The sequence below is a fragment of the Bombus vancouverensis genome, chromosome 7 (assembly GCF_051014615.1).
Source record: "Bombus vancouverensis nearcticus chromosome 7, iyBomVanc1_principal, whole genome shotgun sequence".
NCBI classification, from domain to species: Eukaryota; Metazoa; Arthropoda; class Insecta; order Hymenoptera; family Apidae; genus Bombus; species Bombus vancouverensis.
In genome coordinates this window covers 9,050,799-9,068,111 of record NC_134917.1, presented here as the reverse complement: position 1 = coordinate 9,068,111, position 17,313 = coordinate 9,050,799, and the positions used below count along the sequence as shown (strand labels likewise).

Here is a 17,313-nt window from a genome sequence, read left to right as displayed (position 1 = left end):
GACCGACGATCGCGCACCTGTTCCACAGATATCCTGGATACGACGACGTGACTTCCACGTCCTGACCAGCTCCACGTTCACGTATACGAACGACGAGCGGTTTCAAGTTTTGCATCCCGAAGGCTCGGACGACTGGACTCTTCAGATCAAGTATGTTCAGGACAGAGACAATGGGACCTACGAGTGTCAGGTAGTTATTAGACTAATCATCCTCTAATTTTGGGGTGAAATTGATTTAATCGGCTATCTTGAATTGTATGGAAACCTCGAGTATGAATGTATAGCACGTTTTGTTAAAAGTTGAATTAACAGTACGATAGAATTACTCAGATTTATAGAAACTTGTCAGGAGACAAACAGTTCATGTAATAGGATCTCATTCATTGTGTGTATCATCTATAATTTTTCATATAATAACTTACGTTCAGATAAGTAGATTCAACCAGTAAAAATTCATTCAATCGGGTTATGACTAAAATTTCAATGATTACGAATTCAATGATTACGAAAAGTAAGTTCCCACTTGCGAATATCCTTAATTTGCGATGTAGTGTCTTTTTATTAGGTTCTACATATCATTTTCATAGTATCGAGTTTTTGTAATCATGTGAAAACACTATTAGATAGTAGGGCATGTAGTGTATTTGCGCCTAATTAACTGGTACGTAAATGTGGCTGCTGTAGATGGAAGTTCATATAAACAAAGTTTTACTGTAGAGTATGGTTCTACAATCGATCGTTTTAATGCACACAGCTTGTAGATATTTCGACAGAAGACAATGTCGAACACAAAAAGTACATTAGGTGGTTGGATGATGCAGTGCAACTTAAACAGCATTTCTTCTCAAAATGTGCTTTAGATCTTTATTCGAGATTTCCATTCAATTATTAACGCGATACGCATTATCTGGTACCTGGCGAATTATATACCTCAACGAAAGACTCTATAGCAGATTCACCGACGTTGCAGCTTCTCTAGTTGCTGTTGCAACGTAATCGTGCCCCTTGAAACGAATCGATTTTAATGAGACCTCGAGAAAGCAAATTCACTAGAGCAGATAAATGAGATGTTTAAATGAACCTGTTATTTTTTTACTTTATGATAGCCAGACTAACTCGATTCTATTCTTTGCGAAATTGAATTATATCCACAATTTTACTGTTCATTTATTATTTTGTTCAAATAAGAGGGACGTATTCACGTTGCTCTATATGAATATATTATGTATGTTACAGGGAACGATTTGAAATTTCATTAGCACTGTAACACGACGCTGCCATGGTTTTATTGGTAAAATTTGAAACGAACCTGAAGATATATATAAAATCTATAATATATTTAAAGAAAATACGTACATATATATTTCACAGGGATGTGAAAAGTATTTGAAGTCAATCAATTATTCAGTATGTTAATAAACTATTTAGTGGGACCATCTTTAGCATTAACAACACATTCAAAAAATTGTTCGTCTCATATACTAATCTTTTACAAAGTATATGTCTTCTATGAAGTATAAGTAACTTCTGTATACATTTTTATTTTAAATTTTATATTGATAATCGCATCTCGTTGCAGTACTAATAAAATTTCAAAAAGTTTTGTATAAAACACAATGTATTCATAAGTTTTCTGTGATTGGTGTTCAAATACTTTCGTGGAACACTCTTCCTGAATTAAAAATTCGTTCAATCAAATTAGTTGAGTTAAGGAAGTACACGGAGTGCCTAATAAATTTATGCAGAAGTTCGTGCATGATATACTTGCAAATACATAAAATGTACCTACTTGAAGTGAAACTCTTTAATGTAGTTTTGCTCTCTGATCGTATCTCAGACACTCATATAAGTTAGTAGATATCATATTAATTAGTATAGATAAAAATGCAATATAATTTAAGTCTAATATAAAATTAATCCCGTCGAGACACCCAAGTTGAGTGTCGAAATACGTGTCTCCAGCCACATTCTCCAAGTTTATATAGATTTTATGAAGTGTCAGCTATTCATCGCAAATAAACATTAAATTTGAGTAATGTTCCTTATTTCGCTGTAACTTTAGTAGAACAGTACTTAATTCCAAGACAAGACAAGGAACTATGACAAGAGCTAAACAATCAACAGTAGAGAAACATTCTTTCAAATGCAACTGATATTTGATTGAATGTTGTCAAGTGTTCAAATATTTACAGACAGTAAATATACAAGATATAAACTATTTTAAGTAGAATGGTACTAGAGCTAGACAAAAGTCTACGTCGATTAGTTTCTCGAGAACAATTTTGTTTTAAACAAGTCATTTCAAATTTTAAACGCTTCTCCTTCTCTTTCTCTTCTCTTCTTTTTCTATCCTTTCCTCCTTCATTATGCTCAACGGAAATTGCTAAAAAATGATACAAAATAACTTAGGTCAGCCTTAGGAACAAATTACTAGACTGAAATGAATGTGCCTTTTATAAACGTAAAGTGCGAAACACTTAATGCAGGCTATTGTACTATAGATTCGAGAGTCTTATATGAAAACGAATATCGATATACATACCCAAAAATATTCTTTATGTACACGTATACCTTTTGTATCGCATTGATTGTAATATAGCGTTGTTTATTTCTCTTTACAGGTCGCGAGGAGTACAGGGATACTATCACACTTTGTCAATCTAAACATAGTTATACCAGAAGCATTTATATTAGGAAGCGGTGAACATCACGTGGACGTAGGATCCATTATAAACCTCGTATGCATAATAGAAAAGGTGAGAACCCATTTTAATCGCGTTTTATTCATTCCATCGCTATAAATATTTCCATTTTTCAACGTCTTGAAATGATTAATGCGGTTTTATTCAACTTTTCGTACAAATACCTGGTACCAGCCATCTGCGCATTTCTTTCATCGTACCGGCCTTCCAACGTCACTGTAATGGAAACACGAATTTTATCGTATGTAATAAAATACACGTCTGTCGGGAAAATGTTATATCAGGTACCATTGATACGTGAAAATAATCGTGTCGCTGATATAGGGAACGACCATGAATAAAGCCACGCCGTGTGCAGTCCATCCGCTTAACGAAGGTACATAGAAACGTACAGCTTGCAGTTCGTGGGAACATTGAATGTACCTTCATACCGGCGTAGAGCGGAAAAACCTCTAGTGAAATAGGCACAGCTTAGTCACGAATACAAGAGTGGAAGTGCATTAAAGCGGCATTGCCAGCAGCCGCTGCAAACTCGACACTATCGGGAAACGAAAATAAAGTGCGCCGTTTTTTACCCCCCCCCCTCGCATCTGCATGCATGCGTGTGTATAACGGGTCTCAGAAAGACAGAAAATCATGCGTCTTAAATCTTAAAATCATGAGTCTAAAAGGAAACAGGGCAGAGTCGATATCTTATGACTACACTACTATGGATACCTGTAGACAAACTGTCGTGACAAATACTTCAGCGTAGTCAGATAGAATGAAACAGAACTATTGGAATGTATTTGGATGATAGTTGGAAGGATATTCGACTCAAGTTAAGTAATTTGCCTTGTAATTCAGCAAATTTGGTTGTAAACAATTTATAAGCGACCTACATTTCAAAATAGGCTATTTAACTCGGTGGCGTGATAGACAGTGACACTAGTCATGTAAATTGGATATACATAATTATGTAACTTCTACTCGTCAAAAGGAACGAAGTTTGTTCGAATAATATTAATCTTCGTTGCAATTATCGTAATTCAATAACACGCGTATATTAATCTTCAACAAATTTCCAAACTCGATCTCGAAAACGAGACGCCTTATAAAAAAATTCTTGTTCTATGTCTTGGACTTATTTTTTCCCATTTAATCACCTTCCAGCCGATTGTATTACGATTACTGAAACATCCTGTAGATTCTCATAGAAGCAGTTACATGGTTCTTTGTTCGTTCTTGTTTCATTTGTCGGAATACGCATCTACTATATCTAACCATAGCTTAGCTCGCTTCCTTGTGTCTATGGCGATACCGAGCAAATGCATCTAAGAAATTCTTCCGTGCGAAATTGATGGTATTAACTAGAGAGCAATATGGCTTCCGAGGGAAGCACCCTATAAGAAGATACGGTATTCATAAGTACATTATATATCGTCTTAAGATAATCTCGTGCATGTGAACTCGGCAGAAATAATGTCGAGACATCGTCAACATGGTCGACGAACGTTCGAAACAATTCGAAACGATTTGAAACGTCTCGACGAAATCGTTGAATCGGGAAACCATTTGCGTTTCTCGTGCGAGCTGCGGCCGGGATCGAGTCACTGGAAAGGACGTCTACTCACGTTCCACGAAATTCGCTACAAGTGGCTGGCTTCGACGTCCTATTTCACTTCGTGCACTTCACAGGGGTAAATGTCGCACGGTTCAGACACCAGACGCGCATCGGAAATGTTTCGCGCAACGCCGACGCGATGTTTCTTCTTTTTTGTTCTTTTCGAGCAAAGAACGAAAGCCGAAAAACGTGTCCCATTCGCGTCCAGGAAAAAAGTAATACTAAACTGCATGTCGCTGCATCGGCATCCATCGATCGTTTTGGCAATTATCTCGGCTAGACTTAATTACGCTAGGTGACGACCAGATTTTTGTTGGTCCTCGGTATCGGGAATCGATACGAAACGCTCCAGAACGCATTAAAATGACATTTCGATTGTCGCAAAACTGAAGGAATATAAAATACAGTTCGCTGGAGATTTGTCATCATCTTTTTAGTAAGATTTTTTTGTAAAGTTCAGAGATATTCATGGAAACTATTTTATGCGTTTCACGACGCTGTCTCGTATAGCACATTGTCAGTATACAGCAACTACTATTATTAAACAACGTAATTACGTTACTCTTAGTATTTAACGATCGTTTGACTAACAATCTTTATAATGAAAAAGCTAAAATTATAAAGTAAATCGCAAGTTGTGAATTACAGGTTTCTTCTTTACAATTTTATAATCTGACAATTCTTTCAAATCGGTCAAGGAACTTATAATTTGCAAAATCGACTTGTAAAATTTCATTTATTTTTTTATCAAACTTAATATCGTACAATGGTTCTTATTAATGGTGATACCTGATCGTTTATGACATAAAGTTTCGCTACACAGCTCAATCGAGTGCGGCAGAATCCCCAAGAAAAAATAATTTTCATAGGTAAATATTACTACGAATTATTATATTTGAACTTATGAAACGATGTAGAAAAATATCTGGCTATACAGAGCGCCAAAAGCGACAAATTAAGAAAATTCTAATAATTATACAACGAATGACGCTATTTATAATTGCGTATACGCGCATTTATTCGAAAAATTGTTAAATCAGCATGTTCATAAAATATATTTGACAGGAAATGTTCGTACGTCGACCGTATATCGTTGAACGTCAAAAAATTCAAGAAATGCGTACAAGGGAAAACAATGCTTTGATGAACGTTCTATAGTAAAGATTTATTTTCACCATTTCAGAGTCCAACACCGCCGCAATATGTTTTCTGGTATCACAATAATCGAATGATAAATTACGATACTACGCGAGGCAGCAGCGTAACCGTACAAACCGATTCCAGCTCGACTCAAAGTCGACTGACGATTCACCATGCGGTGGAATCGGACACAGGCAATTATACGTGCAGCGCCTCGAATACCAAGCCGGCATCCATCTATGTCTTTGTCACAGAAGGTATAATTTTTAAAGCAATAAAAATATTTTTTCTCTGTAAAAACAAAATAATTAATTTCCCTTTTCGTTGCGAAACTTTTCTTGCGCAAGCTATCTGCAGTAAAATTAATTTTCTTTTTCAATGAAATTTCATTTCGATTCATTCTTAAAGAGAAGATGTATTGTAATACGACTTTCTAAACAAATGCTCTCACTAATTGCGTTACTTTAAACGTTTCAGGTGACAAAATGGCTGCGATACAGCGCCGCAAGACGTCGGCCGCCGAGAAAAATTTCTGTGAATTGCTAGTACTAATTGTCACCATTGCGATAGAGGTCGTTTTAACGCGATAAGCGTTTCTCTTCGATATGTCCATAATTATTATACCGTTACTTCCGTTTGTGATAGATAGGCTACTATTCTGCGATTTTAACCCTCTATTCACACTTTCCTTCTTTCCCTTTTAAAAGCTGAAGACATCGTCGTACCACGCGATCTTTTATTTCTCTCTTTGTTCATCCTTCCTAATCCTTTGTCTCGTTATCTCTATTTCCATATATCATCATTGTCATCTTTGTTTCTCTTCTTCTTCTTCTTCTTCTTCTTCCTTTTGCTCTTTCTTTTCTTCTTCTTCTTTACTACGTTCAATTAGCCGCGATCGAACAATCGTTAAGTCTTATCATGTTTTTCTTCATGATAATTTTTTTCTTTTCCGTTTCAACGCCGAGGTTGCCGCCGGCTGAATCATTTCGACATACGAGATTTTCATGGTAGATCGTGTCCATGTGTTCACCAACACATGACCGAAATTATAAAAATACTCGCGAATAATCGCGATTTCTCTCTCTTTCTCTTTCTCTTTTATCTCTCTTCCTGTCCATTCCCTAACTTCTGGTTGCGTCTGTCACCTTCTGCAGAAGTATAAAATAATTTTAAATAACGCAAATTCTTTCCTCCCGCGAGAGGACAACGTTCCGGAAAGTCAAATTCTCCGTGACGGATGAACGAAACGCGTGATGCAAAGTCACGCGAGATACGTATCGAACAGAAGCACTGTCTTAGTTAATCCTCCAAGGAACGAATCAAGTGCAATAAATTTAAGTACGTATTATAAAATATAGAATTATATCGTTGACGTTCGTAACACGCTCTATCCTTGTTTATCATAATCTTGTTTTCAGCGTGAGGTATTCGTTATTAAACTACATTTGAAAACAAAAAAAAGAAGACAAAAATCTGTGATCGTGTCAGTTTTTATATAGCGATAAACTGTTTTACAGATTTCATTGTTTGTACGGCGTACTTTACCATCGAAGTCTTTTCGAAACCGGCGGCACACATCGTTTCTCGGTAAAAAAAAAAGAAGAAAGGAACGAAAATCAATTAGTCATGATATTCCTCGAAAGCAATATGGATCCATGGATCGCGTCAAGTTAGGTTTACGTACCGGGTTTATCCTCTTGACAAAATTACAATAGATCCGTTTGATGGTCGTGAGCAACAGTTCTACGTCGTGGCAGTTTTCTACAAAGTTTTGCGCCGCTTTCGTTGAACGAACGACGATGAGATATTACGGCAACAGACACGAATTAATCAAAAGGCGGTGGGTGAATTAAAGTTTGAGATTGACGGTGTTACCGAGTGTCGCAACGAATTTGCGGGGCTTTACATACCTTTCAACAACCTCCGGCCCTTCCGGTTCGATTCTCGTTCTACGTTCTTGTAATTAATCACCTCTCAGGACGTTTCAATTCCACTTTATCCGACGCGAATCTAGCCTACCTTTTGTAGTTTCGTACATGCAACCTGTAATCGCGAGATCGATACTCCATGTGTGTACTTCTTGCGTTCTTCTTTGTGATTAATATCGTTTCTACATATACATGTTATTACCACGACAAATATTGAAGAAATTTCATCGTTTATGAATAATTTGTGTTATTTTTCAAACATTTACTCGAGATTTTTATGAACGATCGAGATCGAATATAATGTTATATTCCTAAGTGTAACAGCCGAGGTAAATAATATAGAGTTTAAAACAATGAATGTAAAATGTATCAATACGGTATTTCCAACATATCGACGTCGTTTCTATTTCCGTTTTGATTTTGAAACGCAACTGCCAAAATTCAGTATTCCATGCCAACTCATCCTAAGGTGCTGCTACACGAATAACTGTACAAAATACTATATACTTTTAATTATTCTTCGTTTTAAAATAAGCCTTGGATAAAAAGAAAAGTATTGCGAAGGATAAAAAGAAAGAAAACCTCGACAGATTTTTTTACACGATTTATCACTAACTTTCGACTTCCTAGTAGAAACTGTTGTACACTTACCAACATTTCGTCTGCATTTGACAATGATTTTTAAGCAGCACAGAACGACGTTACATATCGTGAAAAACTAAATCCTTGCCATTGTTCTGAAAAGATAAAAACCCAATTAAGAGAGAGAAAAAAAAAGAAAAGACGAAGGAAAAAAATAGAAAGTCGCGTAAATGGAAAAGCTTAAATGCGGACGAAAGGTTAAAAACAGGGATCAAACGACAAGTATTATACCTAGAAATGTAACAGGAGATGTTTGATAAAATCCAGGGCAAGCGAGAAACTGCCATATTGTTTGACGTAGCAAGACCTTCGGGCTGAAACGTTTCATAAATTTCGATTTTACAACTGTTCGAAACAAATCTGCGTACTAGTTAGAAACTCTGAATATATAATACATATATATATATATAACGAAGTTTTCTTATTCCAAGTAAACGATTCACGTGAACAGGATCGCGTGCGTATCGCGTGACACCGCTATCGATTGAATAAAGAAACGTAGAGGATGAACGGGGACTAAGGGAAGAAAGCATAATAAAAGAAGCCAGGACACACGAACTCTCGATTCGATCGATTCATTCATTCGCTTCCTTGCTTTCACATTGTGTATCCATCGTCGTAAAAATTATTTGCAGAACGATGCCTTTCCCCGAGAAACTTTTCCATTTCATCTTTTATGATTTAAAAAAATCCCATTCAACTTCGAACACATCGTTCACGCAATATTGAAGTATAAGAGAGACCTCAGAAGCTAGTCGATCGTAACTATTTAATAACTCGGATCACGATTTATGAAGCTAGGCTAAACTAAAGAAGAGAAACGATATTGTATGCGTTAAAAAAAAAATGAAGAAAATGAATAATCGAAGGAACGATAAGTCTTTGAGAACATTCTTCGATACAGTTTTGCCTGAATCTTCTAGAGGATAAACGAAATACACTACAAGTGCGAGAGAAAGAGAGAGCGAAAAAAATATTATCTTGATCTCTTTCGAAGTAAGCAACAAGTTTAATAGAAACATAAGATCAGTAGGATAATAAACGATAAGACTTTAATACTCGAAAACAATTCGATCGCAATTTTACGCGTTCTGCGTGTACATCTCGAAACATCGATAGTGTATCTGCCATAGAAAATCTCTGTGTACTTCAGCGTCACACTGTATACAACTTCATATAATGTTTTTATAAATTAAGTTTGTTGTATGAAAATGGAAGGAAATCGACACGTTATCGGTAATTGAGTATCATTCGATTCGTTCCTTTTTTTCTTTTTTTTTTTAATTAAGATAGGCGTTTGCGTAAATCGAAACACCGACACACGTATACACACACACATACAAACACATGGTGAATGAAAAGACAAAAAAAGGAAAGAAAATTTCGTACGTTGCTTAACGTTCGCCCGCCTTCTTACGAATCTTTGTGTCCTTTTATTTCGAACATTTATCCGCAAATCCGTTGAAACTGAATTTTAATAAAATCCACAATATAAAATATCGCCTCTTTAGTGTCTCTGTATTATGCTCTGTCGAATTTTCATAAACCGGAACGATAGAAATCTTGAAGGAGGGAGAAGGGAAAGAGAGACGAAAGAAATAGAATATGAGAAGAAAATGAAAGAAATATAGAAGTATATCTCTGAACCACCGTAGCAATTGTCTTCGTTAAGGTCTCGATGACAATATCTTTTAGTTCCGTAATAAATTACCGAAGTCTACACGTGCGTGTTCGTGCGTGCGTGGTTGCATGCGTGTAATATAAGTCTGATTATTATAAAAGACCAACTACGTCGTCCTAATTATAAAACAGATACAGCTCGTTTGTAGATGGTTCACGATCAAAGAAAAATTTACGTGTACAAGCGGAACATATACGTATATATAATATATAAATATATATATATAAATATAAATATATAAATATAAATATATAAATATATTATGAAACGTAAGAAGATCATCGAATGTGAAAAGAATAATTAGATAAAAGAAGAAATTGATCGTCGATTAATAACTTTATCATCAAAATTGACCTGCATCTCAAGGGTACAACGTACGCATGAGAGATGATACGTATCGAATACATAGGCCAATACCTACTAATTTTCTTATAATCAATTATCAAATACGAGTATATGGCAATAAGCAACTGTGGTAAACCGTCTTCAAACTATCAGAATCATTCAGAAAGAAGAAATTTCCTCGCGACGACGCTAAAACCATAGGGAAAAGTGTACGAAACGGTTTCATTCGATCGTGTCAAACCAAAGTAAAGCCGATCAATAAACTTATAGGAAAGCGTTTCTTTTTCACAGAGGGACCGTTCAGTTCATTCGTAAATCAATACGGAAGACGCTGCACGTTTTCCTGACGGCTTTACTTCCCTTTGACGTTCATCGCCAAACGAAAAATACCAAAGAAAAAGAACGATCCGTCGATATTCAATGACCTTCCTTGTGATCTGGCGAACCACCGAAGACGAGTTCGTTCAAGAGAGATCTCAACGAACCTGAATAAAGTTGCAGAATCCTTAGCCGATGTATTCTGCGGCGTTCATTGGCGCAGGAGTTCTTAACTTTCTCTTAAGATCCCGGATCCCTTCAACCGATTCAATTCACGACGATCGCCTCTGTCTTGATTCAAGACACTCGCAGAAAAAGAAAAATGAAAGAGAACGATTCAACGACATTGATCGAACTTTAATTGTCCTTTCTAGGTTGTCGGCAATGGATTGATAAAATATAACGGGTAGAGATTCTATGTTTAAATTGTACCATTATCCCTGCATCCCATTTGGAACCCTATTTCTTCCACCTCAGGGGAACGCCAGGACATTACTGGTTAAGAACACTTGCATCCCATTTGGAACCCTTTCTCTTCCACTTCAAGGGAACACCAGGACATTTCTGGTTAAGAACATTTGTATTATCCTTCTGGAGAAGAAAAGGTGAGCTCATGATTTCTTCTTTATCCAAAGATACACTGGTACGATAGTATTTTCTCATTATTCGTGGTACATTACTTGAGTTCAGTATTCGAAGAAATTAATTAAACTTGCGTTGTAGAGAAATGAAGAGAATATTCAAAGGAAAGTTCAATCATATAAGGTTTTGTATTCGAATAAGTATTCCATATTATATCATACAATATTATCCTTTGTTTTTTTCTTTTACTAATTTCTTTACCTCTCTTATTATATTTTTTTATTATTGAAATATCATAAAATAAAAAATATCTCACGTTGCAGCACGTAAATGTTCGACAATTTAAAAATAGCAACAATGATTCAGAAAGCTCTTCGTCATAATACTTTTCAACTTTCCGGTGAAAAAAAAGGTGTAGTACAACGAAAAATGAATAAGTTACTTCCGATGGTAATATTAAATGAGATACCTTTTTGTATTATTTATGTCGAAGTGGCACAATTGTAATAAAATATAAAACATCTTTTTAAACACATAATAATAGTAGAACGAATCTGTCATCGAAATATTCGAGTAATATTATTAATATTTTAACCAGTCGTAAGATATTTGATTAAGCATTCTTTTTTTAATCGATCGGTATAAAAATAGTTATATTGAAAGCAAGAAGTATAATTATATCGGCAATATACTACGAATCAAAAGTATTCAGTTAAATTGAACAATAACAAGATGAAAGTTTCTTTCATTAACTCTAACAATATTAACAAAGTGATAAAGAATACAATCTGTCAATAAAATTTAAAAAAAAAAAGATAGTAACATCAAAACACCACAAATGGAGATCTAATAATCATGTTGGATGGAAAAAGTTAAAATATATGGCTGTTAACAAATTTTTCAAATTAAAGAAAATCTTAAGAATACTCAAAAAAGATTAAAAAATTGTGATGGAAACAGATATATTGAATAAAAACCGAGCATTTCAAAAAGTATTTTTAGATTTATTACAAAATTGAACATTGGAGTATACTTATATATACAGTATACATAATTCTTAATTTTCATACATCACATGATATGAACTAGAAATTTGAGTTTTTAGAATTCCATTAGAAATACGAAATCAAAGGCAGAGCAGTATTAAATCAATAATTTTTAACTATTTCGACCTTTTTTTATTTAGTGACCATCGCTAACAAATAAATTTTTCTGTACCCTTTAAAATTAACGAACATTGTATCATAAAAAAGTAAAAAATCTAATAAAAAGCGTAGATTCATCTATCATTCGTTGATGCAAATCTTTTCAGTAAAATTCAATATTACTATCCCATAAACATTTGATGTATAACAATAAATACATTCTGTAAAATATTTATTAGACATGGATCGCTATCAGTTTTTTTAATGAAATATAAAAAGTGGATATATTAAAATACGTGATTATTTTAACAAAGTGTTTGTAAAATCTGTCTTATGATGTATGTATGGTAACCCGAGATAAAAATCATTATTGCATGATAAACAAATTTGAAAGTGGTCAATAATCTAATTGTTCTACAAATTTTAGGATATATGATTTGTTTTAACACTAAATTAGGATGATATATAGATCACTATGGCGATACTTCAAATTAATTTTTAAGAACTTAAGTAATAAATTCTATTTAATGATTCTCTCAGTAAATGTTTGCAATCGTGTATAAGAGCAACGAAAATATTTCAAATCAATAAAAACATAAATCATTGCCTACATATTTGCTTTAGTTTTTTAAAATATTTTTATTTTCTTTCAATTTTTATCTTTGGCAAACTTCGATAATTCTATTATTAAACGCATAATCAGATCACATATAATTATCTAATTTTAAGGTCCCTTTACTCTTATCCCATTACTCATGATTATATTTATGTAATTTTATTGAATAAACAAAATATTGTAAATTGATTTAACAGTATGCAACATGTTAATCTACATATAAAAATCTGAAATATTCACTGCATATGCTAATTTATATTCATCTTTTGATTAACTTAAAACATATTGAAAAATAAGATCACTTAAAATAACATTTGTATTACTGCTAGAAATTTCACTTTATAGCATTTAAATAAATGAACAATCGCTATTTTTTTTTAAGTTCCGAATTTCTTTTCAAACGAGTTGTTAATTATATGCACATGCTTGCATACATAGAATCGTTGTATACAGGAGGTATCATAGAATGTAATGAATTTTGGAAATAAAAGATTCTTTAAATAAAAACATAATTTTTTTAGTATTTGTATATCTTAATTAATATTCTTAATAATTAATAATAAAACCAAAATATATATAACATCAATATAATTGCAATAAGTTGCATTATAGTGTTTCCTACAGTATTTAGTTTTTCAACATTTTGTATATACATATTCCAGTATTTGTTTAATATTTGTTTTATATTAAATATATTTTATGAGTTTTATAAAATGTTCAATTTCTTGCAAGTATTTTGTTTTAAATACACACGTAGTGCTAAGTTATCTTATTTTTATATCACGAATCTCTTATTTCCTTATGACCACTTCCTAATCATCACTTACTTCCTGTTCCATTAAAATACACTAGTATATAGAATGGAAAGAAATCTTATAGCTTATATTAGATCAATATAAATCTGTAAAAGAACTTGACAAGAACCAATATCTTGATTACATTATTCTGCATGAAACTGAAAAAAACGATATAAGAAAAAAATAATTGCTATTTAAGTGACGATTATAACGTATACATAATTTTTTATAACTTAGAAATATTAAACAACACACAATACAAATTAATGTCATATGGAGCTCTTTTGTAATTAATAATACGATTCTTTTTTTTAGATAATATAAATCTAGATAACAAAAAATATATATTTTACAATACCATTACATTGCTATAATTTTAAATAGATTATCTTCGTATAGATTACGCGGTAATCTTTGCAATGAGAATTATAAAATTGGATCACTCTTCTCGTAAAACAGTTAAACATTTTTTGAGCAATTCCGCGTGTGCCTATAAACAAAAATAGAAGTATTTTTAAAACAATGAGCAACTATATATTTGGACAGAATAAAAGCATTCTTACTTTTGCATGTTTTATTTCAAGTTCAGTTAATTCAATAAGATTCTTTCTAAAAGCAGTTACCCTCCTCGTTTTGAAATCCACTAATTCTATAACGGAAATTAATACATTATTTAAATCATTGTGATTGTTTATTACATAAAATAAAGCGTCATAATATAAGCGTCATTCTTTACCTTCTTTTCCCTTTTCTGACATTTGCTCAAATTTTTCACAGGCTTCTGTTTGAGCTTGTTCTGCCTAAATTAACAATATCCAAAGATAATTATAAATTCCACAAAAATACATAATACTACCAATTTTAAGAACTTTCGTAATTCTTTTTTAACAATTATGCTTGGCAAAAAACACATGCAATATTTCGAATAATTATATTATTTTAAAATAACGTGTATTTTTCACAATTTTATTAGTAAAATATGACCTTCCAAAATTATTTTTTTTATTATTTGTTTTATTGTAATATTTTATAATATTTTTACTTTTTATTCGAGACTAAATAATATCAATGCAAGAAAGAAATGTTCATGCAAATTTATTTCATGCATATTTAATTAAATAATAATCTAAAATATATTCACACTAATTTCAATCTCTTCCTTTTTCTCCAACACATAGTAATTATATTAATTCTACGAAAATGTTCGTATATATTGTTTATAAAAGTAATACAATCTATAAGATAAAAAGTATATATCCTTTAAAACAAAAAATGATATTAGGATTATACTACAACAAGGCGGTAAACATACAAATGGAGAAAAACACACCTCAGCAACCTCCACTGCCTTGATGAGCAAAAAGATGAAATCTTTAGTTAGATATACAATATATACAATATATACACATACATATACATATATATACTATATTTAGCAATTGAAGTAACCCGTTTGTTATAAATACTACAATAATAGAAACGTCTCAAGTAATATACATACAGCATGAACATCTTTGTTTTTAGCACGAGCTTTCTCTAGAGCACGGTTTGCAGATTCGTACGCATGTAGAGCTTTCAATCTTCTAAACAAAAGCCGTTTAGCTGCAGCTGTATCCCTCATGTAGTAACGTAGAGTGTCTGATAATTTTAAATCTTCATCAGATGCTACCCGTCCCTCTACTTTCTATTACATTGTAACATTACAAATATAAATAATATGAAGAAATAAATTAAATTAGTTAAATTGAAAAATCTTACCCTTAATTTCTCAAACATCTCTGCTATTTTTGTTAAAAATCTTTCTAATTTACCATTATCAGTTGTAGCTAATTGCAAAAGATTTGTAGAAATTTTAATATATGAATCTGCTACATCTTTATGTTTGGCAGTTTGCCGATCTGCACGAGCTGTTGCTTCTTTTAAATTATGATGATAGGTTTGTAAAAACGACATTTCTTGATCAAAGAAATCGTTTACATCTTTTACTGTTGCAGACAAATAGTATTCATCTGTAGTAGTGGAAAATGATTTTACCAAACCTCCAAACATTTCCATTTTATTTTTCCCTAGAAAAATAAAAGATTTATACCTTTTATTCATATTACAGACAATAAGAAAATGCAGAATCTTCCTTAAGGAATTAATATAAATTTTACCTCTCACACAAAGATCTTGATCATATTCCAAAAACACTCTTAAATTATGATCATTACGAAAAACTGGATGATGTGCTAATCTAGTCAAAAACATTTCATGCATAGCAACAGTTTTTTTAAACGTTGCCAAGTATTCACTGTAAAAATATCAGTATATAAATTTATAGTTTTGGGTCATTATGATTGAATTATATTTTAATATTTGTATATATAACTTACGCCTCCAATTCTTGTTTCATTTTATTAAATTCCTCACGTGTCATGTTACCCTCACCCTCCCCAAGTTTTTGTAACTTTTCACGAGATGCATCAAAATCTGGTCGTGGTGGACAAGGAGGAATCTAAAGATACATATTTTTTCTGTTCATTATTTAAAATTGTAATTATATATTTAATATAGGTCAAAAAGTAAATAAACATACAATATAACCGGCATATTCTTCATTCTCCTCGAATCGGTCATGTAACCATACAAATTCTTCATGTTGCCTTACAACTAAGTTATCTGGTTTTTGAAATTCTGGTAATGTAGTTGTTGTATGTACAGTGAATTTTACTTTATCCTTTTCACTAAGAGCATCTGAAATATCCACCTGTAATGACTTATCAGAAAGATCTACATTGTCAGTATGAATTGTCTGTAAATAAAAATTGCCAAAATTAGAACAATTAAATTATCAAATATAAACGGTAGTTTCAGACATGAAAAAACATTAATTTTCTAATCAGTGTTATTTTACATAATAAAAAAAGAAATAACAGGAAACTAGCGTAAATACCTTTTTAGGAGGAACATTATTTAAAATGTCAGCAGTATCGCATATGCCGTCCTGAAACATTTTTTTAAATTAAGAACTGTATACTAAATATTTACAATAAAGTAAAGCTTAAACTGCACAGTATTAGGATTCGCTGGGAAAGTAGATCGGTGGATAAATGATAACAGGTTCCACCTACCATCATGGCGTCCAAGCGTCTCTGACACGTTCCCTATTTTATCGTATAGAACTATACGAATTAAACTGATACCGATCTTAATTGCAGAGTTAAAAAATTGATATTATACGTTCGAATGAAATTATTTTCTTCTTATTCATATATATATGCTTTTTAGAATAACCATTAGTAAAAAATTTTCCGCGAATAAAATGGACTTAATCGACACATGAATGTCAAAATGTGGTATTTTTGAAGTACATGTTATCAAATCAGCTGTGAGAAAAAAGTAATGAAATGTAATCAGAATACTTAAAAACTAAATGAAATATAGTTTTAACAGATTTAAAATTATTTTCTTGTCGCATTTATCAAATATGTACATAACATTAATCATTAAATTTCTATTGAAAAACAAATGATTTGTTAATCTGTTGATAATTTTACATTTCATAAAGAATAAACATAATTAATATATTAAACACAGCATTTTGTGTTTTTTTAATATTATTTGTATTTATTTAAAAAACAATATTTCCAGTTATTTGCTATATCAATTTAATGTCACTACTTTAATATGATAATATAATAGCAAAAACTAGAAACAATGATGATAATAAAAATGTATATATTTTTATAATATGCTGTAAACTATATATTATTTTTTATACTTTTCACTTATTTTATAATTTAAGAAAATGACGTACTTCAAATATCTTACT

General features: G+C 32.1%; 2 protein-coding genes across 10 annotated transcripts in view; one reads left to right on the top strand and one right to left on the bottom strand.

Annotated features, from left to right (window-relative positions):
• dpr12 (defective proboscis extension response 12) overlaps positions 1-9,512 on the top strand; it is a 110,950-nt gene extending 101,438 nt beyond the window's left edge. For 6 of the 7 annotated variants that reach the window (XM_076620027.1, XM_076620029.1, XM_033338499.2 and 3 more), the window contains 4 exons: positions 29-190; positions 2,622-2,756; positions 5,489-5,702; positions 5,923-9,512. In XM_076620027.1, coding sequence (XP_076476142.1) covers positions 29-190; positions 2,622-2,756; positions 5,489-5,702; positions 5,923-6,035 — 624 coding nt within the window. In that variant the 3' untranslated portion in view covers positions 6,036-9,512. The remainder of the gene's footprint in view (positions 1-28; positions 191-2,621; positions 2,757-5,488; positions 5,703-5,922) is intronic. The other variant, XR_004464491.2, reaches the window with a different exon arrangement.
• A 4,314-nt stretch (positions 9,513-13,826) lies between these two features.
• Snx6 (sorting nexin 6) lies at positions 13,827-16,845 on the bottom strand. Of its 3 annotated transcripts, XM_033338546.2 has the most exons (11): positions 16,613-16,845; positions 16,435-16,485; positions 16,078-16,293; positions 15,875-15,996; positions 15,656-15,792; positions 15,258-15,565; positions 15,001-15,183; positions 14,830-14,847; positions 14,236-14,299; positions 14,063-14,148; positions 13,827-13,989 (listed from the first exon to the last, which is right to left on the bottom strand). In XM_033338546.2, exons 1-11 carry the CDS (start codon positions 16,616-16,618, stop codon positions 13,939-13,941), a joined length of 1,242 nt encoding a protein of 413 aa, XP_033194437.1. In that variant the 5' UTR covers positions 16,619-16,845; the 3' UTR covers positions 13,827-13,938. The 3 variants fall into 3 exon arrangements, with proteins under 3 accessions (XP_033194437.1, XP_033194436.1, XP_033194438.1); XM_033338545.2 differs by lacking the exon at positions 16,613-16,845 and having other exon boundaries at positions 16,435-16,603; XM_033338547.2 differs by lacking the exons at positions 14,830-14,847; positions 16,613-16,845 and having other exon boundaries at positions 16,435-16,603.
• Between the last annotated feature and the right edge of the window lie 468 nt (positions 16,846-17,313).